The sequence below is a fragment of the Eulemur rufifrons genome, chromosome 3 (assembly GCF_041146395.1).
Source record: "Eulemur rufifrons isolate Redbay chromosome 3, OSU_ERuf_1, whole genome shotgun sequence".
NCBI classification, from domain to species: domain Eukaryota; kingdom Metazoa; phylum Chordata; class Mammalia; order Primates; family Lemuridae; genus Eulemur; species Eulemur rufifrons.
In genome coordinates this window covers 57046763-57074635 of record NC_090985.1, presented here as the reverse complement: position 1 = coordinate 57074635, position 27873 = coordinate 57046763, and the positions used below count along the sequence as shown (strand labels likewise).

At 35.4% G+C, this 27873-nt stretch overlaps 1 protein-coding gene and 1 pseudogene across 3 annotated transcripts in view; both read left to right on the top strand.

Annotated features, from left to right (window-relative positions):
* DCAF13 (DDB1 and CUL4 associated factor 13) overlaps window positions 1–20482 on the top strand; it is a 28433-nt gene extending 7951 nt beyond the window's left edge. For 2 of the 3 annotated variants that reach the window (XM_069466153.1, XM_069466152.1), the window contains 8 exons: window positions 1689–1778; window positions 2622–2777; window positions 5838–5915; window positions 8160–8242; window positions 11309–11473; window positions 17180–17315; window positions 18480–18643; window positions 19914–20482. In XM_069466153.1, the coding sequence (XP_069322254.1) occupies window positions 1689–1778; window positions 2622–2777; window positions 5838–5915; window positions 8160–8242; window positions 11309–11473; window positions 17180–17315; window positions 18480–18643; window positions 19914–20001 (960 nt within the window). In that variant the 3' untranslated portion in view covers window positions 20002–20482. The remainder of the gene's footprint in view (window positions 1–1688; window positions 1779–2621; window positions 2778–5837; window positions 5916–8159; window positions 8243–11308; window positions 11474–17179; window positions 17316–18479; window positions 18644–19913) is intronic. The other variant, XM_069466151.1, reaches the window with a different exon arrangement.
* Window positions 20483–24918: 4436 nt separating this feature from the next.
* The window catches only part of LOC138381376 (ribosomal protein uL30-like), a 40494-nt pseudogene continuing 37539 nt past the window's right edge, over window positions 24919–27873 (top strand).

The following is a 27873-nucleotide window of genomic DNA, read 5'->3' as shown; positions in this document are numbered from 1 at the left end:
ATTTTAGCACTTAATCTTTTAAAAAAACTTAGTACACAATGTTGTAAAAGATAAACTTTTATTTCCTGAATTTTACAGTATCTAAAATAATCCCAATTTGTAATACCAACAGGTCCTTCTTCAGCTTGACCAGCCCAAAGATGAGGTGTTATTCTAGCCAGGCGAATATTCTTGTTTGGTTACTCATTTCTACAAAATGTTAAACTTTTCTCAGGGTTGATGGTCAGCTGAGGCTTGTACTCAACGGACTGTGTAGAGCAGCTTAGTCATTTATTAGGAAGTTCATTCTTGAGTTTGCAGACACTATTTATCAGAAGCTTGACTGAAAGAAACTGTCTTGAGGGAGAGTTTGCTCAGGACACAGTTTATCCTGTTTTCTATAAATGCTAAAAGATCCCATTGGGTCAACCCAGATCAGCCAAGACCTGGGTACCCAGATTACCTCTTACTAGCTCCAGTAGAATTGGGTTTCTAGAATTGAGTTTTGGTATAGTGCCAGTAGCTCAGCTTCAGAGTTGTTTATAAGATGTAGCCCGTTTTGTCTATTATAAGGATGTTAAGGATTCTATTGATTAGCATTCTCAACAAAAGAAATTCCTATCTGATCTTAGTACTAAAATCTCACTTCTAATGGCTTATCTATTCTAATCTCATGAATACTGTGAGGTGTTTTGCAGGAAGTGTTTCTCTTTTTGAATTTGCTGCAAGAAAAGAATTAAATTCATGCTCCTCCCATAGATAGATATGTATCTTTGTTAATGTTTTCATTAAAAAGTGGATGTAGATTTCTATCTAATATAGAAATATAAAGTTAAAACTAGCAGTTTGGTAAATATGCAATTATGCAGTATCACATGTATGATTATTTTATGTTTTCAACCCCAGACCACATTATATCATACATTCTGTTTTGCAGTTTATTTCACATGATGCCTTGAGTACATCTGCCAAATACTCATATCTAAATTACCATAGTTGCTTCTCCTTGGTTTGAGCTAGTGTGTCAACAGTTCTACCCATCATTGCTTTTTCACTATCTGTGCACCTGTCAGCACAGTGAGAAGACAAATTTATGTATTTACTAACACTGTGAAAATAGTTTTGACCTTGTGGATCCCCGAAAAGTCATAAGGGTTCTCCAGAGGCTTGTAGTTCATGGTTTGAAACCGCTGACTAACTGTTTGTGGAGTTCTGTAGCATGCAGAGAAGGGCTTTATCTATTCCAGTATTTTAAAAATGACTCCTCTCTAGTATTTTCATGTTTTTTATTTTACTTTTTACATTTAAAACTATCTGAAATTTTATTATCATGTAAGACATCAGATTGGCTCAAACTTTTTAAATGACTAAGCTGATGTTATCATACCATTTTATTATGATCCATTTTTTTCCCTAGTTTGAAATGCCATCCTTATTACAATGTGCATGACCTGACTTTGCTTCTGTTGTTTTTCTTTTGCTCTACTCATACTATTTTATATTTAATTTTATGTACTTTATGTATTTGTCACAAATCTTTACTATAACACGGTGAGCTATAAATGCATCATTTAATATTAATATAATGTTAGAAGCATATAGTATGTGATTTTTTTAACAAGATGCTTATAATTTGATATATTTGTTGGTAAGTTTTAATTTATAACTGTTGTTCATTATCATCATAATAATAAAACAAATATTTCTAGGTTGGTGATGACAAAACAGTGAAGCAGTGGAAAATGGATGCACCAGCCTATGGAGAAGAGGAAGAGCCATTGCATACAATATTAGGAAAGGTATAAAAATACATTGACTCATACTTTGCCTATTAAAATTCTTCACTTTTACATAAAATTATTTCACAGTTATAATTTCAAAAAAAAAAGATGTAAGTAAAAAGTGAAAGACTTTCGACTGTAGTTATTAACCTATTTAAGTAATATTTAATGCAATTAAGGTCTTTTAAAGCTAAAGAATTTTAACAATTTTTTGGTGTTCATTTTAGTAGGTTGATTTCTGTTTTTAGCTACAGGATGCAATGAAACATTTCTTATACCAAGGCCATGGAGGTAAATCTATAAGTAGAAATTCAGAAAAAATAATGTTTCAGCTTCTGTGTAGTTTATATCATCATACACAAAACTCAGAATTTCTTAATTGAAAGAATCCTTTAGGAAAGGAAGAAATGTAATAATTGATGCTTCTTATATAAAGCTTGTTTATGTTTCTACCAAATTGTTCTGCAAATCAGATGATATGGTTTAGTTATAGCTTAATTATAATTCAGAACTTTGACCTACCCATATTTTATAATACTATATTAAGCAGACAAGATTCTAAAGTTAGATTTAATCTTTAAACATGCATTTAAAAAATTACTTTGTCATTTCAGTATGTATTTAGGCACATATATATTTAGAAGGAAACCCCCCAAAATTTGATTTCATTCCTGTAAAATGTCTTGTGTCTTCATGGTACTATTTTCCCCTTTAAGTAAGGGCTTCAAAGAAGTTTCTTTATGAACAGGATTTTCTCCCCCCAAAAAAGGAGAATGTAGATAAATATATTTAAAATATTATTCTACAGATTTGAGGTAGTAATGAAGAAACTTATCTGTAACAACCTTTTTTCTTTTAAAGACAGTGTATACTGGAATTGATCATCACTGGAAAGAAGCTGTTTTTGCCACATGTGGACAGCAAGTGGATATTTGGGATGAGCAAAGAACCAGTCCTATATGTTCAATGACCTGGGGATTTGACAGTATAAGTAGTGTTAAATTTAACCCAATTGAGGTAATATTTCTTTTTAAAATATGTTCTGCTTATTGTTTCCTTATTGTTTAATACTCTCTGTTTAGGAAACTTTTGAATGTGTGATACAAGAATTTTCTGAATTTTAATGGGATTTCATCAATTTTCCAGATTGTATCTGAGTTCTCATACCCTTGGTTGAATCTCAACATGTCTGCCAGCAGTTTAGTCCCAGTTACCAGTGTTAAGCATCATTAGAGGAGGGGTGTCTGCATGTGCCCATGGAGGTAGAATCCAAGCAAAATACAGAACTATTTCACTTCAGTTTTACTCATGCTTTCAACACTCATGTTCCACACATTATATTATTGTACATTTAGAAAGACATTAATTTTTCTTAACCCCCTTGGAGGCCAGAAGGAGGAGCATTGAGCATTGTTTTGTCTATTTGTAATTGATAAGGGTGCCAATGCTTTGTAATAACATGTGTGATTATTTTACTGCATGGTAGTTATAGTTATATTTTTCGTTGCTCAGAGTCTGAATTGTGATTCCTAATTCCTTCCAGGTCTAAGGGAAGAGTTGGAGATTGGCCACTATTGTTGTCTAGTCAGGTCTGAACTTAGAAATGAAGGCTGCCCTGAAGGCTAAGCTACCCCTTAGACCTTTCTCTGAGCTTTTTCTGAATTCATAACAATAGATAAACTCATTATCCAGAAGACTCAATAGAGATGCCCTTCCCTGCGGAAAGAAAAGGAAATCACTGCATGTATAAGCAGATTTTAGAAGGCTGTCATTTTAGATGGTATAAGAGAAAATCATAATATGCAAGTTTTATACTTTCAGAGATCCAACCTGATAAAAGGAAGAAAGATGAAGTCAAAGTAGCAGGATATAAAAAATGTTTGTATAATGTATTGGAAGATGAAGTGCTGCATTGTGATGTGAGCTTGGCCTTGAGATATTGCCAAGAAGTCAGATAGCCACAGTTCTTCTCTATATTTGGTTACTTTTAAAATGAGAGTAATTATATCTCTTTGTGTACTGCATAGGTTTGTAGTGAGTGTAAAATATATGTGAGCATTTTTAAAAAGTGCTACCCAAATTCAAGATGGTGATATTATTACCATATATATATAAAAAAAGAACCCAGACAGATGTTGATTCCTACATTTTTAAGAAACCAACAAAATCTTTTGCTTCTCTACTTTGGTGAACACTTGTCTCAGAAAAGCTGATGGCCAATTCTAAAATCATAATTAATTACTAGTGATGACCTAGTGACCACGTTTGTTAGACTTCCCTGTATAACAGCTGTGTTTGTTTGGATGTGGTTTTATTATCATTATTATAATTACCCTTATGAACTGACTTAGTGGTAAAAGCAAATGGTGTGCATGTCTCTTATCCTATATTAAACTTAATGGAAAGAGCATGTTGCTGTGAAGAAACAGAGTGTATTTATCTCCTCTAATCATTAATGATTAATTTTATGTTAAAATATTGAAGTCTAGAATTCTGGTAAAGCCAAAAGTTTATGCTGACCATTGCCATATTTTACAGCGTGAAAGTTGGCATTTGGTCTAGGTAGAATTTTTTGCTTTGCTCAGATCAAAGTGTTTGTTTTTAGAAATGGAACCTGGTCAGACCCTGGGGTGACATAATGAGAAGCCAAGAAAGGTTGAGAGGCATCACTAGGGAAGTCTCAGGGGCAGCAATTAAGACAGTAGGCTTTCAGAAAGGCCTGAGAAGAGATCATGATGGTAACATTAGCTTTATGATGTTTTATTTGAACTGCTTAGAACCAGTAGTAGGAGTTAGCTGGCCATGCAGGTAAATAAGTCTTCTTGTTCCCCCTATACTTACACTTGTTCCCCCTATACTTACAATAGAAAATAATAGTAGGTAGGAGCCAAGAGTTGTGAGTGTCAGGAACTAGGAGTTAGGAGGAATGGTGCTACAAAGAATGGGATTCAGAGATCCACTGGATGGTAGAGGGCTTCTTTTCACTTAATGCCAAGGGTTATATAAGTACCTCGCACATGTATAACTGACTTACAGATAAATATTTGAAGCACCTTAAAACAGCTGGACAAAGGACAGACCTGATTTATACAGAGTTAACAAACATAAGCAAACGTTTAACTATTAGTAAAGCAATAAATTGGCCGGGTGCAGTGGCTCATGCCTGTAATCCTAGCACTCTGGGAGGCCGAGGCAGGACGATTGCTTGAGCTCAGGTATTTAAGACCAGCCTGAGCAAGAGTGTGACCCCATCTCTACTGAAAATAGAAAAATTAGCTGGGTGTCATGGTGCACACCTGTAGTCCCAGCTATTTGGGAGGCTGAGGCAGGAGAGTCATTTGAGGCCAGGAGTTTGAGGCTGTAGCTAAGATGATGCCACTGCACTCTACCCGGGGTATCAGAGTGAGACTCTGTCTCAAAAACAAATTAATTAATTAAATTAAATTTTTAAGGAATTAATAAAATGGATATGTTTATTTAAAAATAAATAAATAAAGCAATAAATTTGTGTAATTAGAGACTATTGTCACCCAGATACTAATTTTTAAATGACATTACCTAATGCTGCCCAATTGCATTAAAATTGACACATTACAGTGTATATTGGTACAACTCTTTGGAAAATAGTTTGTCCTAAATATCAAAAGCTGTAAAATTGTTCATACCTTTTAATTTAATAATATCACTCGTGAAATTTTATCCTAAGGAAATGAATTCAAAAGAAGAGCTAAATGTATGAAAATGTTCATTGAAGTATTACTTACAATAGTAAAAACCAGGAAACAAGTCTAAGTTGAAGAATGGATAAAGTATGTTTTATTATAAATTAGAAGACAGTGTAATCTATACACTATCATCACTGGCATCTAAAATATGTGCGTGGAGGTTTAACAGTGGACAGATTTGACTTGGGTTGCTGAGATTATGGATTATTGTACCCTCTTAAAATGAACTTTAATGGTACAACTTTGTTTTTTAACATAAATATTAAGGGTAATTAAATCATTTGTTCACTGAGTGGACATGGTTTGCTGCCAAGCCTTGCTTTTAACTGATGATTCTTATATTTAATTTTAGACATTTCTTTTGGGAAGCTGTGCTTCTGACAGAAATATAGTACTATATGATATGAGGCAATCTACTCCTCTGAAAAAGGTGAGTTTCAGTTTTATAATTTGCTTTATACAATTGGTAATACATTCCTCTGTAAATTGAGTAACTGAAAATATGGAATAAATTTTTTCAGAATTGAAGATTTTTTTTTCATAGAGGTATTCTTTAAGCCCAAAGTGATGATAGTGGCATTCTCTTAGCTCCCTCTTGCTTTTTAGAGACCCTAAATTTTCACTAGGTATTGTATCCTAGTCATCTTTGTGTCTTCATGATACTAGTAAATTTTAGACATCTAATTAGTACTTAATGAATTGAAAGTTCTTAAATTAAAAGTATTGCATCCCACCACTTAACAGTGTAATAATACTTCAGACCCTATGATTATCATATGGCACGCACAGTATTTTATTCTAGAAAATTTTAGAACTCATTCACATGACCAACTTTATTTGTTTTGTTACATGCTGATAGGTACTAGTTTGACGTTTTGTTTAAAGAAACACTGTCCTGTTCAAGGTAACGAATTTCTTAACAGTTCTAAAGTGGTCATTGTCGTTCTAGGACTTAGATGTCGAAGCTAAATCAAGCTGACTTTCAAGAGGGAGAGAAACACTGTCTGTAGGTAGAGAGAGGAGTGCTATTATATTTTAAGTAAAAGAGTATAAAGTTGATTTCAAGGGCACAGGAAGGGCCAGACATTATTCAGGTGCCACCAGTCCATTGTCATAATCCACATATAAAAGAAATGCGTTTAATACTTGCTTTTGTTATTCGTAAGTCATTTTTTGTAACATGTAATAAACTCAGAAATATTAGAAGTAAAAGTACATTCGTTGAAGTTTGAAATAGATAAATATGATAATCTTTCCAAAGTACAGCTTTAATCATTGTACTCATTCATGTGATACAGTGGGAAGGTCCTATGTGAACTTTGGTCTTAGACTTGAAGTAAGTAACTTAATCTGTTTTTCTCCTGTAAAATGGTGATGGTAATAACTACTTTGCAGCATATTAGTGAGAATAAAATATGATACTTTAAGCATTTAGCAGAATGCTAACATGAAGTACTGTTTTAATAAATGGTAATCTGCTCCTTACCACCTACCCACCCCCCCTCTCTCTCTTTTAATGGTGCTCCATTACTTTTAGGTTGAAGAAAACTATAGCTTAGCTTTCAAGGCTCTCCAAAATCTGGTTCCAGTTTGCAATCTATTTATTTATTTGTTTCAGTCAGTAAAATAACATTTAATACATTGACTGCCTTGTGAGTTGTATTTAACTCAGGCTAGTTTTGAGCCTAGGGCCTTGTGAAGCAAAACCGTGCAGTTGGTTCATGAAAATCTTACTTGGTTGATGTTCTTTTTGTTACAATTAATGTGACAATTTAATTCTAAAAACGTGGATTGCGTTACATGTAACTCCCACACAGAAAACAATAAAAAATAGCACATTAGAAAGAATCATTTTGTTTTATTAAAACACCATGACCCTAGGGGAAAAAAATCTTTTTCTAGTGTGGCAGTCAGTGTGTTAATTGGGGTCACTTTGTTAATTGGGGTTACATGCAGGTCACTTTGATAGATGCAGAGATTATTAGACACTGTTACTTCCTGTTGTTTCTTTGTTCTGTGTACTAGACTATCAATGTTTTTTCTATCTTTTCTCTCCTAAATGTAGTAGTTCTCAGTCAGGGGTTGTACTCCCCCACCGGTACAGTATTTGGAATGTAAAAGGGGCATTTAGCGTGGAGGTGCCTGAGAGGCTAAACATCCTACAATGGACAATTGCACACAACAAAAGATTACCCTACCCCAAATACCAATAGTGTTCTCTTTGAGAAACACTCAATCACTAATCCTTCACAGATCAGTTCAAATCATTGCTTGTCTTTTGAAACATTTCTTCTCTACTTTAACCTTAAGTTCACCATTAATTTTAATTTTGATACTGAGTCATTTATAACTTTATTGTTTGTATTTCCAGTTTTTTTTATGTATGTCTTATTTTTCTGACCAAACTATAAGTTATTTGTGGTCAAGGGACCAGAAACTAAGCATTTTTCTATTTGTTATATTTACCACTCTGCTTGTATATTCAGGAAACACTTACTGATTGATTTCTTTTCCCATTGCACTGAGCTAAGCACTGTGCACATGATAGGTGGTTACTAAATAATATTTGTTTAAATCAATGAAAAGGAAAGGAAAGGAAATAAAGTGGGAAATTTACCCATTTTAGAGGTAATTCATTTTATGGTAATTTCATGGTATATGCTTCCTTTCTCAGGTTATCTTAGATATGAGAACAAATACAATCTGTTGGAACCCTATGGAAGCTTTCATTTTTACTGCAGCAAATGAAGATTACAAGTAAGTTTCCCTCTTTTAGAAACTTATTTCTATCACAAATGGCTTAATTGTATAAGTCTTAAATAAAATATGTATCACTAGGTCAGTATATCTTATTATATATAAGTAAGAAAATTGTCATTTGTTTAGCTTAAAAAAATTTTCAAAATTGGAGAAGAACATCTTAGAAAAGTACTTATTTTCGCAGTTCTCAGAATGATATAGACCAGAGACAGTAAATGACAACTAGTGGGTCAAATCTTGTCTGCTGTCTGTCTTTATAAAGTTTTATTGGAATATAGCCACACCCATTTATTAATATATTGGATATGGCTGCTTTTGTGCTATAATGCCTAAGTTGAATAGTTGTAGCAAAGACCTTATAGCCCACTTGGCCAAAAACATTTACTGTTTGGCCCTTTACAGAAGAAGTTGGCTGATCTCTGATGTAAATCTTATAAATAATGGCTGAACCATACGTGTTTTAATGGAAATGAAAATATCTGCCTACCATATTTGTGGCTTTTCAGGTAGCTGATACTCATGTAGTCATATCAGCTATCACTATTGCTTCAGTAACACAAAAGGAAAATTATAGTTATCTTTTCAGTATCCTTATAAGGTGGGTAGGACATGTATGTTATCTCCTTTTTCAGATACTGAAGCAGGGAGATTAATCTCCCAGTAAGGAAAGAGTGTCTTATTCATCTTTTTTTATCCAAAGCATTTATTATAGTGCTATGTATATGGTAGAGTCTTAATACATGTTTTTTTGAGAAGGTGGAAGTTTGTTGATGGGTTGAACTTTAAATCTTCTATATATAAGTTCTGTTTTCCACTATATAGATCTGAAAGCATAAATAGTAGTAGTATTAGCTCATAGTGGGATTACATGATGTTTTAGTGGTACCAACTATCTCTTAAGACTTTCTATACTAAAAAGAAGCTCAGTTGGACTCTCATTAACTAACAGTACTACACCACATTAATTGAAGCCTTTTTTGCCTTTATTGATTGATGTTTTGAAATTAAATGACATTGTTCCAGTTAAAGGCAATAAAAGAAAAGATAAGAGTAATATAGCATTATTGTGATCAACCTTATTAAGGTTTCTAAAGTACCTTCTAATCAGCTATTTTAGCAAGATAACTTTTTTCAGAGTGTCCCTGGAATTTCCCATTTCTTGCTTTGGGATTAATTACACATGGCACCTGAGCATATCCCTCGTAAGAAGTGACTTTTAGAGTACCATATTGCTCTAACTTGAAAATGATCTTGCTTTGGTATCCCTTCTCTATAATTGTAAATATTTTCTTCCTTTTATTGACTTTTAAATAATCATTCTGAATTAGAAACCCAATTTCAAGTCTTAGGCCAACAGGTAATTATTGTAAAAAGTTGGGCAAGTCATTTAAGCTAACTCTGTACTCTAGGTTCATTGTCTGTAAGATAAGAGGGTTAGAATAGATGATGACTAAAGAATCCAATAACTTGGAACTTTTTTTATTTATTATTTTCCATCCAAATGAATCAATTTGCTTAGAATTTGAATAAATTCTTATCCTTTTCCCTATGTAAAAATAAGGCAATTTACTAAAAACTAATTTGCTAAAATAAAACAAACGTGATTGAGAACCACTGCTCTAGACAGGGATTATAAAGCAGTTGTCAATATATCTTAGTACTGATAATGATAACCTTGATCATTTATTTAGGGTAGTGTCTGCCAGGTTTGTCCACTACAGAGATACTATTTTTTTCCTTTTGTAATTATTGCGTATCTTCAGAGAGATACTTTGAAACTGTGTAGATACCCTCTTTCTCCTCAAACTTCCACTTACTAATCTTAGCATCTTGAAGTATTTTGATATTAGGAATTTGGTTATAATAATGTTATATTACTCTGTCCATTGTTCATGTTGGCTCATTTGGAGCACTGTTTTTTTAGCTGTTAGATTAAGAATTTTTAAATCTTGAAACTCATAAAAATAGTTTTTACCAATTGTGCATAAAGTATAGTTTTCTAATTTTGGTACACCCCTTGAAAAGCTGTGTTCACTCTTCTATATCACTGACAGGAATATAAATTAGTTCAACTTTGTTGGAAATGATTTGGCAGCTTAAATCAAGCCTTAAAAAATGCTCATGCCTTTGGAGTTTTTGTTTTTAAGAGTGTCTCACTCTGTCACGCAGGCTGAAGTGCAGTGGCATAATCATAGCTCACTGTAACCTTGAATTCCTGGGCTTAAGCAATCCTCCCTCCCCAGCCTCCCCAGTAGCTGGGATTGCAGGTGCACAACACCAGAACTCCTGGCTAATGTTTTGTAGAGACAGGGTCTCGCTATGTTTCCCAGGCTGGTCTTGAACTCCTGGCCTCAGCCTCCCAAAGTACTGGGATGAACCACCCAACCAAAAATGTTTATGCTTTTGAACCTAACAATCCTGCTTGTAGGAATCTGTCCAGATTTAATTGAATCTGTCCCATTCAATTCAAGAGTGAATGTCAAAAATTCAAATATCCAGATTTTATTTAAGCATTATTTATAATAATAAAATGTAGGAAACTATTAAAGAACTGGAAAATAAATTTTTTGAACTCATTTTTAAATACAAAGTCAATTAAAATCTTTTCAAAGATTATTTAATGATATGGGTAAGTGCTCATGATATGCTATATGAAATATCAGAACATAAAGGTTTATGTAGTATTTCAATTTTATTAAAAATATAGATTTAAATATCAAGGTGAAAAGTTTTTTTTTAATTGCACTGTACTAACCGACTTTCTCTGGTAGTTGAATTAAAGGTAATTTTTATACTCCTTGTACTTCTTTGAAATTTCTACATCTTCTATAATGAGATTTACATTTATAAGGAGGAAAGTGTATGTGTAAGTATAATCTTAAGGCATAATAAAAATTTGATTTTTTCCTTTTTCCTCACCTGCATATGTACAGAGTTGATGTCTATTTAGATGTTTATTTAGCATTACTTAGCTAGTGGATCTTATTTTCACTATTATCTTTTAGTACTGCATATGGCCTTTTTCTAAAAATTTATATCAAATATTTAAAAATTCTTTTACAGCTTATATACTTTTGATATGCGTGCACTGGACACTCCTGTAATGGTTCATATGGATCATGTATCTGCAGTGCTTGATGTGGATTACTCTCCTACTGGGAAAGAGTTTGTGTCTGCTAGTTTTGATAAATCTATTCGAATCTTTCCTGTGGACAAGAGTCGAAGCAGGTATGTGACCAGTAAGCCATTTACAGTCGTGCATCACTTAACGATGGGGGTACATTCTGAAAACTGGGTTGTTAGGCAGTTTCGTTGTTTGTTCTAGACTACAAACCTATATAGCATATTGCTGTGCTGAATACTGTAGGCAATTGTAACACTTGGTATTTGTGTATCTAAACATAGAAAAGGTACAGTAAAAAACAGTGTTGTAATCTTATGGGACTACTATTGTATATTTGGTCATTATTGACCGAAATATCTTTATGTGGTGCATGACTGTATTTTTGTTTTATTTTTCTTTGTCCTGATCATTATTTATCTTTTCTGGGAAGGTGGCTGGTTATATGTGTATGATGGGACTCACATCCAGGATTGTTACTTGGAATTCTGACTCTCACTGTATCATGTATGGGCAAAGCATTAGCCTACCAAGAGGTTTCTTTCATTGAACAGGATATTTATATAATTTGTTGGTGTGAAATCTCCATGTTTGCCTAACAACAAGGCCTTTTAATTTTAGAATTATTTTTTAATGTTTTATAATGAACTTTAAAATTTTTTTAATTTGATAATGAAAAGCTTTGATAAGCTTTTTGCCCTCTTACAGTTTAAGGACAATAATGATAATACCTTATATTTGTTATTTTTTACTTATTCAAGTCCAACTCTGCACCAAGGCAAAAAGAAAAAAAGAAGTTTCAATTATAATGACCGTTCTCCCTCCATTCCACTTTAGTAGATATATGCCCTAGTTGATTGGGACATAGGAGATTTGAATTCTTACCTGTCCCACCGTTTCATTTGTGTTTTTCTCATTCTATAAGCATAATGAATGTGATTCTAGTGTTTAAGATTTATGTTGTTTCAGGCCAGGCGCGGTGGCTCACGCCTGTAATCCTAGCACTCTGGGAGGCCGAGGCGGGTGGATCGCTCGAGGTCAGGAGTTCGAGACCAGCCTGAGCAAGAGCGAGACCCCGTCTCTACTAAAAATAGAAAGAAATTATCTGGCCAACTAAAATATATACAGAAAAAATTAGCCGGGCATGGTGGCACATGCCTGTAGTCCCAGCTACTCGGGAGGCTGAGGCAGTAGGATTGCTTAAGCCCAGGAGTTTGAGGTTGCTGTGAGCTAGGCTGACGCCACGGCACTCACTCTAGCCCGGGCAACAAAGCGAGACTCTGTCTCAAAAAAAAAAAAAAAAAAAGATTTATGTTGTTTCATACAGCTTGGCCCTCTAATACTATGTTACTAAATATAGTATATATCTGTACATATGTATTTTATTATATTATGTCTTACATTTTTTATTGAGGTGGTTTACAGAAACCATAGCATTTTAAGGGGTTTGCAAAGGTAATTTTGTACTTGATTTTTTGCTTTATAGGCTGCCTTTGAAACCTAACTTCCTGTGTGTGTTATGTTTTAGTGTGTTATGGTTATGTTTAGTGTGTTATGGTTTACAGAGCACTTTCTCATTGTTCCTTAGTAATGCCTTAGATGTGTTCCTAGAAGCATGCATAATGCAAATCCAATAAAATTGAAGTAATTTTTCTCATAAAAAATTATGCTAATTAAAGGATTACGGTCACAGCCAATCTGCCTATCTCTTCAGTGTTTTTAGTTGTAATATTGCATCTTTCTCCACTCTAATTTAAGGAAGCTCTATTGATTCCTAAACATTGTATCTTCATTGATTGCCAGCAGATAATTGTCATCACCACTGTCTGAATACGAAGGTGCTTGCATCAGAAACACACTGACAGGAGTGTTCTGATGACTTTGATCTTTATTCCATCATTGCTATTGTAGAACTAGTGTTTGTTCCTATGTGGCTGTTGCTTTCTTTCCAGCTGCCTTGATATTCTACAAATTGTCATGAATATTTATGGAATTATTGGGATTATTCAGTCAAACTGAAGGAAAGGCTGATAGTTTCCATTTTTCTCACATCTCTGGAAAATGTGGAGAATCAAGAGAATATGGCCCTTCATTATTTCCTGACACCAGAACTTCCGAAGGTAGTAGGACAGTACTTTTCTAACATGGTGCATAAGCAGATACAAAGAATGGGAAGAGAACAAAGAAAAAAAGAAAAGAAATGGGAATGTGTAGGTACCTGTGGTTCCAAGGGCCCAGCAGCTGAGTTCAGGCTGAATTATCCCAAAGCTAGCATGGACAACTAGCTGCAGGAGCTAGAGAGCTCAAGTTATTTCAAAATTGTATAAAGGAGTTCTTACATTTCATTTTCAGGGAATTGTCCCCTGATGTCTTCTAGAGGTTTCATATCACAATCTTAATATGTGTTACTTCCTGTTATATTTAGATATAAATGGTATTCCCTCTGACCTTTGCCTTCATCTGCTTGAGAACTAGTTCTGGTTTGTTTCCATGGTTTTTTCTAGTTTCTTATTATTACAAACATCAAATAACTCATGTTTGGACAGTGCTTTAAATAATCGGTATTTTTAAAATATTTTCCTTTTGAAACTACAGTTAATTCAGTATTTATAAGTAGGCTTCTACTGAAACAGGACCCACAGCTTTCACCTCTCACAAAAATCAAATCACGGTGGATAACAGACTTAAACCTTGGCGTGATACAATCAGAATTCTAGAAGAAAATGTAGGAAAGACTCTTATAGACATTGGCCTAGGCAAAGAATTTATGAAGAAGACCCCCAAGGCAATCACAGCAGCAACAAAAATAAATCAATGGGACATGATTAAATTAAAAAGCTTCTGCACAGCCAAAGAAATAGTCACGATAATAAACAGACCACCTACAGAATGGGAAAAAATTTTTGCATACTACACATCAGATAAAGGACTGATAACAAGAATCTATTTAGAACTCAGGAAAATCAGCAAGAAAAAATCAAGCAACCCTATCAAAAAGTGGGCAAAGGACATGAATAGAAACTTCTCAAAAGAAGATATAAGAATGGCTAACAAACATATGAAAAAATGCTCAACATTCCTAATCATCAGAAAAATGCAAATCAAAACCACAATGAGGTATCCCTTAACCCCAGTGAGAATGGCCTTTATCAAAAAAACCCAAAACAACACATGTTGGCGTGAATGTGGAGAGACAGGAACACTCATACACTGCTGGTGGGACTGCAAACTAGTGCAACCCCTGTGGAAAGCATTATGGAGGTATCTTAAACAGATTCAAGTAGACCTGCCATTTGACCCAGCAATCCCATTATTGGGCATATACCCAAAGGAAAAAAGGTCATTCTGTAACAAAGACACATGTACCCGTTTATAGCAGCACAATTCACAATAGCAAAGAGGTGGAAACAACCCAAATGCCCATCAATACATGATTGGATTAGTAAGCTGTGGTATGTGTGTACCATGGAATATTACTCAGCTATAAGAAATAATGAAGATACGACATCTCTGTGGTTCTCCTGGAGAGAGTTGGAACCCATTATATTAAGTGAAGTATCCCAAGAATAGAAAAACAAGCATCACATGTACTCACCAGAAAATTGGTTTCCCTGATCATCACCTAAATACACATCTGGGAACGACACCAATCGGATATCAGACTGACGTGGGGGGTGGGGGAGGGGATGGGGGGTATGCCTACACAATGAGTGCATTGCGCTCATTGGGGAATGGTAAAGCTTGAAGGTGCTGACTCAAGAAGGGGGCTGGGGAAGGGAGGGATATATACCTACATGATGGGTGCAATGCGCACTATCTGGGGAACAGACACACCTGGAGCTCTGACTTGGGGGGAAAGGCGGTACATGGGCAACGTATGTAACCTGCAATTCTGTATCCCCCATAACAATAAGATGAAATTAAAAAAAAAAAAAAGTTTATCTTCACTAAAAAAAAAAAGTAGGCTTCTATTGGGTTTTCATTCAATATTTATTAAGCAAACAAATAAATCAATAATATTCATGTGGGAAAATTAGTTTGACTATGTATATAAAGAATTTAAGTTTTTAAAATGTATTTATCTTCTAATAGTATGACTGTTAGTGAGCTTTGTAAATCTAGCATGCGTGTGAACATAAACATAACTAGAAGTTAAGAACTTTGCATAGTTTACCATTAAGGAGGATTCTATGAACAGGTTATTTTTCATGGTTATGGAAGCCTGATTGAAATCCTTACATTTAAGCTCATTATATTGTTTTGGGGAAAGGGCCTCTCAAGTATGTAGAGATTATAAGAAATGAGTCTTTTTTTTTTTTTTTTTTTTTTTTGTTGAGACAGAGTCTCACTTTGTTGCCCAGGCTAGAGTGAGTGCCGTGGCGTCAGCTTAGCTCACAGCAACCTCAGACCCCTGGGCTTAAGCGATCCTACTGCCTCAGCCTCCCGAGTAGCTGGGACTACAGGCATGCGCCACTATGCCCGGCTAATTTTTTCTATATAGATTTTTAGTTATCCATATAATTTCTTTCTATTTTTAGTAGAGACAGGGTCTCGCTCTTGCTCAGGCTGGTCTCGAACTCCTGACCTCAAGCGATCCACCCGCCTCGGCCTCCCAGAGAGCTAGGATTACAGGCGTGAGCCACCGCGCCCGGCCAGAAATGAGTCTTTAAAAGGAAGCATTGAAGGGGAGAAGCAGGAGCAATCTGTCTCATCTAGTTTTCATTTTAGTAGGATGTTCTTTCTAATCATCCTCTTTTAAAAATTTCTTATGGTTTATCTAAGTGCTTAAAGCATATCTGTCAGAAACAATGTAAAAGACTAGTTTTGTGAGTATACTTTAGAGATATTTTTATAGATATGATTTTTATACAATTTAGTCATCCTGTATGGGTTTTCTTTTACTGTGCATAGTTTCTTGAGCCTAATTTCTTTCTCTCATGTAGTCTGCATTTTGTTTTTGTTTTTTTCTTTTTTAATTAATCCCACAGCAGATTAGGCATTTTGAATCATTTAATCCAGATGTGGAAAATTTATTTCTCCAGAAGTTTCATCATCTTAGTTTTTCTAACTTTGTCTTTTACTTGCTTTTTAGTGCCTTTCTTAACACTTCCCAATATAGTATCTTCTGTGAATTCACTTAGCATGTTTCACACCCTTTCCAAATAGGTATGATGTTTGACATCTCCATTTATTAAATGATTCTTACCTCAACTTATCAGACACTTCTGTAGCCCCCTCTTTCTTTTCACACATGTAAGTCATCAACTCTCACTTCGATTAATTAAGCTTTTTAAACAATTTGACCAAAACAAAAATCAGACAGTAAGAACAACTTATCAGGATGTGATCTTTGAAGGTTATTGTGTTTATTTTATTTTCCAGTAAAATAAAGTAGAAAAAAATGTGTTGACCTGAATTGATTTGGGGGTGAAAAAGGGGCTTCTTAAGAGTAAGCTATTTCTTACTGTTACAAAATTACTCCAGTTTTAACATTGTTTTTTATTTGCATTTTATGCTTTCAGTTATTTTGTGAACTTTTCTGTACATCTGGTTTTGCTTAGTTTGTTTATATTTATTTTTCTTACTGGATAATAAGTTCTCTGAGGGCAGGAATTTTTTTTTAATTCCTCAGCACTTAGCATAGAACCTTGTTAGTTGGGTTCAATAAAAATACATTGAAATGACTTTGGAGTTCCCTCTTACAGTGCCTTAGGACTAAAAAAAATGCTGTCCTGATAATTAATAGACAGTGGTTAGTTAAAGAAAATCTGTACCAAAAGCCAAAGGGTTTTAACCCAATTCCTCTTCTGTAGGGAAGTCTATCACACAAAGCGAATGCAACATGTTATCTGCGTAAAATGGACTTCTGACAGCAAGTACATTATGTGTGGATCTGATGAAATGAACATTCGTCTGTGGAAAGCTAATGCTTCTGAAAAATTGGGTGTGGTAAGAGAACCCATTTTCTTTCATTGTTATAAAGCTAGTTTCTAATTTTATTGGATATCATTATATCATAAAAATTTATTTGAAGTACTTTTAGGTATTTTGATCAAATGGATATAGATGTGATAAAAAGAAATAAATTAGCAGCAAAACAGATAAGACTTATTGATAATTATTTGTTTCATGTTGAGAGTATCTTCAGAGTGCCTTTGTTGATTCAGATGTTTGATAATATTTGAGCTTTCATGGTTCTTTGTGTTTCCCTTGCGGTAGGGACAGAAGATGCAGGGACAAGAAGCTTAGAACTTAGAATGCTTATCTCTTCTGTTAGAGACACAGCCATCTGGTAGATCAAAGGCTGCAAGTCCCTGTGAGGTCCTTTATTATCAAAGACACAGTAAAAGATTTAAATAAAAAAATAAATACAGGAAGCTTCAGAGTAAAACAGATTTATTGAAAATATAGCAAATATTATTGTCTAGCCACTTCTGGGATGTAGGATTAAAGTTGATTTTTGTTTTATTCTTGATGCTTTTCTAAATGTCCCATATTTTCTATAAAAAACATGTCAATGTTTATATCAGAAACAAATATCAAGTTTAAGAAGGAAAGGGTTAAGTGTGCATTACTTTCCACTTAACCCTGATAGGAAAATCAAGGTATAATAAGCAGTAATTAAGTTTAATGATGGGGAAGTATTGCATATGCCTAGGTTCATTATTAAATGTTCTTCTAAGTCATATCATTCTTAACATTTGTTAGACAAAGGCTAGTTCTTATGGAATTGAATATGTTTTCAAATTTTGTTTCATTGGTTATTTTTATCCCCCCAAAATTTATGTAATTGTTTTAGGTGCTTTTTATATGTTACTTATGCCTAGGGAAAGTCCAACTCAGTGGTCTACATAGCCCCCCTCCTTCAGCACTGCTGTTTTCTACGTAGTGGCATCTATCTACGTGGTGGGTGTGCTGCCTAAAAGGAAATTTGATGCTTCCGGAGCTGATGTTACTAATATATAATGATCTTGTACAGGGCAGAATGACATTGGCAATTTTGGTTGCATGTCATGAAAGTTTAGTTTTGGGGGGAAAGGGTGCTTTCCAGCTTTGTTATACTGAAACAGAGCAATATGCTATTCATTAAGATACCAAAATGCATATTTTCAGCTTACATCACGAGAAAAAGCAGCCAAGGATTATAACCAGAAGTTGAAGGAGAAATTTCGACATCATCCTCATATAAAACGAATAGCTCGTCATCGACATCTACCAAAATCTATCTACAGCCAGATTCAGGAACAGCGCATCATGAAAGAAGCTCGTCGACGAAAGTATGTTTTGAAACATTTGACTCTATCTCAGTACCCTTTCCTGACTTCCCCTCTCATCTCACCAAAAACAAACAAAAAACTGCCATTCAGGGGAGTAGTTTATGTGTTGCTGTTGTACATTAGGGATGTGTTAGAATACTTCTCTAGAGGGCTTTTTTCCCCCTTTTTCCCAGTAGAGGGGAAAGCAGTGATCATCTGAGAATGAGAATTTCCATTACCTATTTTTGAGAATATATTTAAAGGACAAAAAATGACAATGAATTATCAAAATAAAACACTTAAATGCTCATATTTTAAAACTATTGTAAATAGATAATGTTTAAAAAATGATTTTTGATATAGCTGGAAGTAAGAGATACTATACATTTTCCAAGTTAAAGAATGCAAAGAACTTGGCTGGGTGCAGTGGCTCACACCTGTAATCCTAGCACTCTGGGAGGCCAAGGCGGGAAGATCGCTTGAGGTCAGGAGTTCGAGACCAGCCTGAGCAAGAGCGAGACCCCGTCTCTACTAAAAATAGAAAGAAATTAGCTGAACAACTAAAAATAATATATAGAAAAAAATTAGCCGGGCATGGTGGCGCATGCCTGTAGTCCCAGCTATTTGGGAGGCTGAGGCAGAAGGATTGCTTAAGCCCAGGAGTTTGAGGTTGCTGTGAGCTAGACTGACGCCATGGCACTGTAGCCTGGGCAACAGAGTGAGACTCTGTCTCAAAAAAAAAAAAAAAAAAAAAAATGCAAAGAACTCATCAGTAATGCTCATTCTTAAGTAAAAATTTTTCTAATATGCTTTATCATAACATTTGAGATCTAACATTTTGGATCTAGAGCAGAGCTCCCCACACCACCATTTCCCTTATGAAATATGCTTCTTTCTGGAACACTTGAATTCATGCATGAAATGCTAAGTCAGAGGTCTCTTTCTTAAATTTCCAATTAGACATTACAAATGACTATTATTTTGCTGTCTTTGGGTAGATGTTGGGATAGAATCCCTTTTAAATGTTTTAATAACTGTGATAGGTTTTTAAAGTTAGTAAAAGACACTGATAGGTAATAGGGTGAGAAGTAATTAAATAAGTAACTAAGGTTGATTTCTGGTTAGTAGCCAGCCACCTTTTATTAATACCTAGTCTCATTGTGAAAATATTTTTTTCAATAGGTGTTTTTTCAGTGAAAGAAAATGGTTTAATTTTTCTGAGAAAGTTTTCTTTGGTTAAGGTGATTTCTCATAAACTTGCTTATATTTTGTATGTTTTATTTATTTCTAGGGAAATAAATCGTCTTAAACACAGCAAACCTGGATCTGTACCAATTGTGTCAGAGAAGAAGAAACACGTAGTGGCAGTTGTGAAATAATATTTGATACTCCTAACAATCCTGATATATAATTATTTGCTACTTTTGATTTGAGAACTCTCTACAAATAAAAGTACTGGGTCTAGTTTAATTGCAAACATTTCAATTATATGTGTAGAGCTTTATTGTTGCTCATTTTACCTACCCTATAAAATTATCCATAAAGGCAGCCTGGTTGATAAGACTGTTTTATCCTTAATCTATTTTCTTCTTTCATTGAAGAATACAATATTTGCAACTAACTTATAGTTTCCCATTAGAAATTACAGATATGCTTTCTCTCTGACCTATTATTACAGACACTGTACATTTGAATTTATTAAATACATATTATAAGACCAACTATTTTTTGTGTTATCTTTAATACTACTTGGGATAATGATTGCAATAATGTTTCTTCCTATGATTCCACATAACATTTAGAAGAACTATGTCAGAGCTTTTTTTTATTAAATTTGTTTCTAGGGCTTTTTTTATATTTTAAGTAAAGAAGAGATTTGAAAATCCAAAAACAAGAATGTGTTGTTTAAAATATAGTCGTCGCTCTGTGTCTATGGGTGATTGGTTTCAGGAAATCCCACAGATACCAAAATCCAAGGATGGTCAAGTCCTTGATATAAAATGGTGTAATACTGCATATAAGCTATGCACATACTCCCATATACTTTAAAGCATCTCTAGATTACTTGTAATGCCTAATACAATGTAAATGCTATGTAAATAGTTGTTGTATTGTTTAGGGAATAATGACAAAAAAGAGTCTACCTGTTCAGTACAGATGCAGTTTCTTTTTTCCAAATATTTTTGGTCCATAGTTAGTTGAATCCATTAATGAGGAACCCACAGATACAGAGGGCTAACTATACATAATATTTGTAGTAAAATATAAAGTATTCTTGGGAATGATGAAGATTAAAATCTGGAGAGAGGGAGGAGGATGCAGTCAGGGTGGGGTACACAGGAGATTTCAACTATTTTGGTAGTATTTTATTTCTTAGGCTGTGTATCCATTGTGTTTTTTATGCTTTCTTAGATATCTGAAATATTTCATCATATTTTTCTTTTTTTTATTTCAATAATTGGTTATTGAACCTCTTATGTCCAAAATTTTATAATTTCAACATATAATTTATATAAAAATTATTGTTGAGATATTTTACATTCTTTTTTTACATACCGAGTCTTTAAAATCTGATGTGTATTTTTCTTTTACAGCACGTCTAAATTCTGGCTAGCCAGATTTCTATTGCTTAATAGACACATGTAGCTATTGGCTACCATATCAAACAACAGTCCAGGATCCTTTAAGACAAGGGGCTCTATCAAACAATATAGCCCAGTGTGGGATTAAGTAGCATTAAAACAATATAAGGAACATATTTCCCTCAGCCCTCAGTAAAATGGCTTTGTATATTTTCTCCTAAATCAATACTTGCTGGTATTCCCAAGATGGCAATTAGCATTAAAAGGAAATTGTTTAAGTAAATGATTTTTTATGAGAATGCTATAATTAATAAGTTATAAAAGCCATTTATAGTTGAGATATTAATAGTCTTGCATATTGATACATCATTACCTCAGATGAATGTTTTTTAACCCTGGATTTTTTTTAAAATGACTGGATTTTTAAAAACATAGATTTTTAAGTAGCATAACTTGAATTGGAAATGAATTCCTGGAATCTGACTTGAGGTGACATCATCGTATTTTTCTTAAGGCTGGTAAGAGATTGACCATCTGTCTTTTAATTCTAATGATCTATTGCAGGCCTCAGATTACTTGATTTTTAATGTGAACCAAGTTCTCTCTCTTGTGCACCTGTATTGCTGTTAGTTTGAGTATGATTTCAAAGAAAATATGCAAATACTGGTCCATAAACATGAGCTTTTATATCAGTTTGAGTCCCTCAAGAAGCAGATGCCTAGGTGGCATTAGACATGCAAGACATTTATTGGAGGGAATCACTTGCGAAGAATAAAAAGGAGGGAGTGGGAGTAGGCAGGGAGAGCCTTCAGACTGTACTGTAGGGCTGATGCCTGCGACGAAAGGGAAGGAAGGAGGATTGGGCAGGAAGAATCTCAGACTGTAGTGCATTTCTAGAAAAGTTTGGGTCAGGCTCATGGGAGCCCTCAAGCCAAAGTTGCCAGTCAGAGAAGCCCCATGTTGTGCAAGGATGGGCCAGCACTAATACCCTCACTGTGCTCAGTGACAGGGAGCATCCCGGCCTTGCTGTGAATGCAGTGGTGAATACAGAGGGGTGGCAGCTAGGGCTGTCAGCTTTGTTTTCCTGCAGCCATTTTCTTGAAGGCATTCTGAGCGGAGCATTTCTATAGGTGCCAAGGTCCACCCTTTGCAGCGCATAGATCCACCTGTCCTGCATGTTTGGGGAGCAGCTCCTCCACAATTGCCATGTATGCCTTTTAGAAGGTGGAGGTTGGTCATCTGATCAGTAGCTCTTTTCTCTGAAGTGCCACAACAGATACTTGGACTCTGTCTTCTATTGCAGTTTATAATTACTTAAGGGGAAAAAAATTCCAGGTAGGAAAGCTATTTCCTTGTCTAGCAATATGTTGTTATACCTTCACAGGCACCGAGTGAGCCTAACAGGAAAGAGCCCTTCTCTTACAGCTTTCCCTGCATAATCAATTCCAGTTACTAAGGCCAGTTTTCAAGTGATTTACAAAGTGGAGTAGAATAGAAGTTTACTTAACTTTTTTTTTCTTTCCCTTTCACCGCTTGATTCTGATCTTTTTCTTTCTCTGTATTTTCTTCTTATGTTTTGGTTGATCTAAAATTTGGTTGCACCTTAGCCCAGTGAAATATCAATTTATGTACCACCTAAAAAATGAAACAACCATAGTATGGTATTTGCCTGGCATCTTGTCAGGGCATTTGGTAGTACTGCCTTGAGAAGTGCCACCTGCTGAGTCACTGGCACTACCTCCTGCTACAACCTGTGGTTTCCATAGTGACATCTCAGTGACTTGCACACAACAGAACCTGACTGGTTAAAGACATGAGCAATTTTCTATAATTCAAGCCTTTTACTCATCTAGAAATGGGAGCATCATTTTGACCATTTTGAAATGTAACTTTACCAGTCAAAATCTTAAGAAATAAAATGCACAGATGTGTTTTAAGAACTGAGGTTGTTAGGGCAGAACCCTGATGAAGGAAATAAGGATGGTGGCAGTGTGAAAGGGTTACTTAAGGAGATAAAGAAACATAAGTAAATATAAAAGATTTATCATAGCCCCTCGGGAAAGAAAAGTGGTATCAAATGCCTTGCTGTTAAGTCTTGCCACTTGGTCCCTGTTATGACCCTTTTCTTTGATGGAACCAGAGAAAGCAGATTGCTATTCAATCTATTCTTTCATAATCCCCTTTCATCATCTTATTTTCAGAAAAAAAGGAGAGGAAAAGACTTCAGAACTGCCATGGGCAAGAAGGGATAATCAGGAAATCAAGACATCTTGACTTTAGAGAACTTTCATGGTCAGCTTGGATGTTTGAGCAATGAATCCAAAATTGGTTGCAACCCAGCAAACATTGGTGATTCATACAGAGCCTCAAAGTCCCATATTAGAAGGTACCAAATAAGTATTTGATTAGGAAGACAGGGATTTTGAAACATACTAGATCAGTGTTTTCCAGTTTTTTGGTATCGTGATACTCCTAATAGTGCTAATGGTACATACATTTTAAAGTAAACATCTAAGTTTGCTCTGATCCCTTCCTTTAAAGTTATTAAATAGCTACAGTTAAGTCAAGGCCAAGAACTCTTCACTGATCAAAGAAATGAATGATTTATTGGATGAGCATTCTTTGATTTAGTCAACATGTATTGATTCTAGCTATGTGTGCATTTTTTTTTTAAGTCGAAGCCAGTACCAGCTTCATGCCTGGATCTCTCACAAGCACTGAAGCCAATGTCCAGAAATGAACTCATTATTTTACTCCAACCCCCAAATTTCATCTCCTTTATGCCCTATCTCTGAATGTCACACCACCCACAGAGACACCCAAGACAGAAACCTGGGTGTAAGGGCACAAGTTTTATTAAATTAATACTAGTAATAATAGCAGCTAATGTTTATTGAACACTCAGCACTGCAAATGCTTTGCACACGCTTATGTTAACATACTTTTAATTCTCTTTAAGAACCCCAAAAGGAAGGCCCTATTATAATCCATATTTAGTCTCTGTACTCTGTATTCAGTCTATAAAAGATTCTAAGGGAGTTCAGTCTCAAAGGAAATAAACATGAAAATAAGTAATTGAAGTACGTTATGATGTCTTAGCAGGATCCTATAGTAGCACCCAAGAGGAAAAGCCTAACTTCCTGCTGGTGAAAGAAGCAGCCCTTTGGAGATGAACAGTATTTATCAAATGCTATTTGGTTCCAGCATATTGCCATTAGTAAATCCTAGAAATACAAGTAGAGCTGTTTTCAAAACAAAACTGTGATCCCTCATTCAGATATGGCACTATTATTCAAGCAATGCTGTATTACCACAAACTTATTACTCTATCTAGTACAAATAATATACAGTCTTTCCTTGGTACACGTGGGGGATTGGTTCCAGGACCCCCTGCTCACACCAAAATCCTCACATATTCAAGTTCCTGCAGTCAGCTCTGGGGAACCCATGTATAAGAAAAGTCAGCCCTTAGTATACTCAGGTTTTGCATCCTGCAAATACTGTATTTTCGATCTGCATATAAGTGAAACTGTGCTGTTCAAACCTGTGTTGTTCAAGGGTCAACTGTATAAGGTTTGGGCTAATATTCACCAGAGAGATAAGAGAGTTATGGGATAGAAGTTTCATTAGAGTACTAAAGACTAATTGATCAGAAAGCACCAAATATATATCTAGGGGTCTTAGGGCAGAAAGGGCAGAAAGCGTTAGGTAAAAATGATGGTGGGTGTGAGAAGTGGAGGCACCGAGCCGGAGCTGGGTGTGCTGCAGATCCTGGTGGATGGATGGGCCCCGCAAGATCAGCCAGCAGCAACAGGAAATAAGCTTCCAGCAGGCGTGCGTGCGCGCACGCGCGCGCGCACACACACACTCACACTTACACAAAGAAGCAGAGAGAAGGCTAGCAGAAAAAAAAAAAAAAAAGAAAGAAAGGAAAGAAAGAAAGAAAGAAAGAAAGAAAAGACATCCCTTCTGATCTTGTATGCCATAATTCACCCAACCAAAGGAGAAAAATCAGTTTTACTTTTAGGGCCAGCTTTAAAAATAAGCCTGAGTGATATGATTCTCTCTTCTGCCCCCACTAAATAAAACATCTTTACTACAACTAAACACAAAGATTAAAAATACAATTTTTGATAGAGTTAATACATTGATTTATACACATTATATTTTGTTATAGATTGAGGGTCATTTTTGTTGCAGGGAACATTATTTTCCTCAAGACCATTCAAGAAATTTGTGGGGAGGAGTCACAGACACCCAAGTACAGGACCCCCAGTACAGTTGAGCCAGATATCCAGGGCTCTGGAGCTGGGTTTTAGATGGCCACCAAAAAATGAGACTTCTTGTGCTCCTGCTCTGTCCATTCCCTACCAACTGGCTTCTCCTTGCTCATAATGTCTGTGCTTCCATAACTTCAGCTCTTCGTGTCCTAAAATGGCTGCCCCAGCCTGATTTGACATGACTTTGTAGTTCCAGTGCCCCATCAACTGGCCACTTACCTCTCTGTCTTTCAATGTTGGTTCCTGAGAGAGGAAAACTCCTCTCTGGGATCATCTGTTTAGGTTCAGGGTCTTTTGTAGCAGTGTCCCATCAGAGGCCCTGGTTAACAGCTTTTGGATGTCTGCCCTTGACCACTGGCTTAGCATGGACTGAAGGTAGGGTGTCTTCAGAATGAGCTGTGGGTAGGAAAGCCCCTACAATGCTGAGTACATTTCAGTTAATCAAAATAAATAGCAATATCATATCAGTATTTTGATATGGGGAAGGAGGTGAAAAAACGAGGAAGGATTTGGGACATATTGCTCCTGAGTCAATAAAAGGACATGGGAAGAGGAGGTAAAATGTCAAACTTAACTCATTTTGACTGCCTATTTTCCTAGCTCCATAATCCTGGGGTCTCTCCAAAACCCTCCTAGACTCAGTCTTGGCTCTGTTGCTCCTGACCGAAGTGGGAAGTATAATGGGGTCTTGGGCTTCAGTTAAGTTCTGTAGACCCTCAGTGTGGATGTAGAGACCCTCAGCGTGGATGGAGACCCCCATTGCCATCCTTTCTCCATGAAACTCCACCCTGAACACCCGTGGTGGGTAGTGCCATGGAACCCTAACTAGCCCCTACCAAATCTGCTTCCTCATAGCCGCTAGTCATGCCCTGCTTACTAGCATAATGGACACTTTGGTACATGCCTTGTCTGGCTCCTAAACTGAACCGCCACACAGAAATGTTCCCTCTGGGCTCTGGCCAGCCACTGATGCACCCCTAAATTCTGCCAAGGCTTGCTAAACCAGAGCACTGCAGCCATTCCCAATGACTGCAGCCCTTATTTGAACAGGCAAGAGATGAGGTCCCAGCATGCTTTGCATCCAAGAAGAACACAAATTTTGCAGACTTCATAATTATCTCAAAGGGAATTTTATCACCTTAGCAGGGATAAAATAGAAGCTCTATATAGAGGTGTTGTTGTCCGGCTAACACATTCAGGAAGCCTTGTTTTGCATCATTTATGAAGGTTTTTGTTGGCTTTAACACCTTGAACTTTCTCATAAAGAAACTGATTTCCCCCAAGGATTTTTTAATCACAATATCACAATATTAGATATATTAAAAAGTTCCCTTAAGCAGTTAGAATTGGGAGGGAATATAAGCCCAAATATTGAGCTTGGTATGATGGTAACACATGTTCATCAAAGCTATTCGCAATATTTCTAGTTTTAATTTAAAAATTCATTTGGATTTATATGTGCTATCATAGTATATAGAATCCCAAATATAAAAGTTTCAAGCTCAAATGTAACTGCTAAGTAACTAGAACAAATATATTTGAGTCTAGTTTCAATTGTATAAGGAAATAGGTCAGGAAATTAATTTGTAAATGCAATCTTGTTAATTAGATCTCTTCCAGGTGAAATGTGAAGCTTTCAATAGTATTATCCAATCTGATTGATAATGAATTCAATTTCTGGTGTAAAAAAGAAATTTCTTATTCATTCATCTGGGACTTTCAAATCCCTATCATTCACTGTATGAGGAAAAAATCTGAAATATTTCCTAAGGGAAATATGTATTTTTAAATAATTCTATTAATCATAGTTTGCTTAAGTTAGAATAAATAAGGGAGAAGAAATTAATTGCTCCAAATCTGTTTGTACTCCATAATAACCAATTATGCCTATAGTATGTGATTGTAGGCCAAAACACTTACCTCCTCTGAGATTGTCTTGTCATATGCAAAATGAGTATATTGAGGTGGGTATACCTACACCTTCACAGAACTGAGGATTTCTGAGACAATGCCATACTGTAGGCAAGTAACAATCTTGACAAAGATGTCTGCTTCAATATCTAAGAGTCAACGTCAAAGGTAGGCCTGAGTGGTGTTTGTTATTTGAGTTGGCCAGTGAAGATGTCTTGGACAGAGTTCTTTTGCTGCCCTAACATATATTTCTGAAATCCCTGGCTAAAATTCTAGCACTTGATTACAATAACACTTTAATAAATTATCATAAGCAGTGTGCACTGGACATTTGTCCTTTTCATGGCTGCTCAGCATCTATTTTGATGGAATCCACACTGTATGATTCTTGGAAGTGGTGGAACCAGAGGCTCCCTCTCCCCACTTCCTTATGGGCAAAGCTACTTGGGTGTTCCTGCCCAGGACTTTGAAGCTGGGG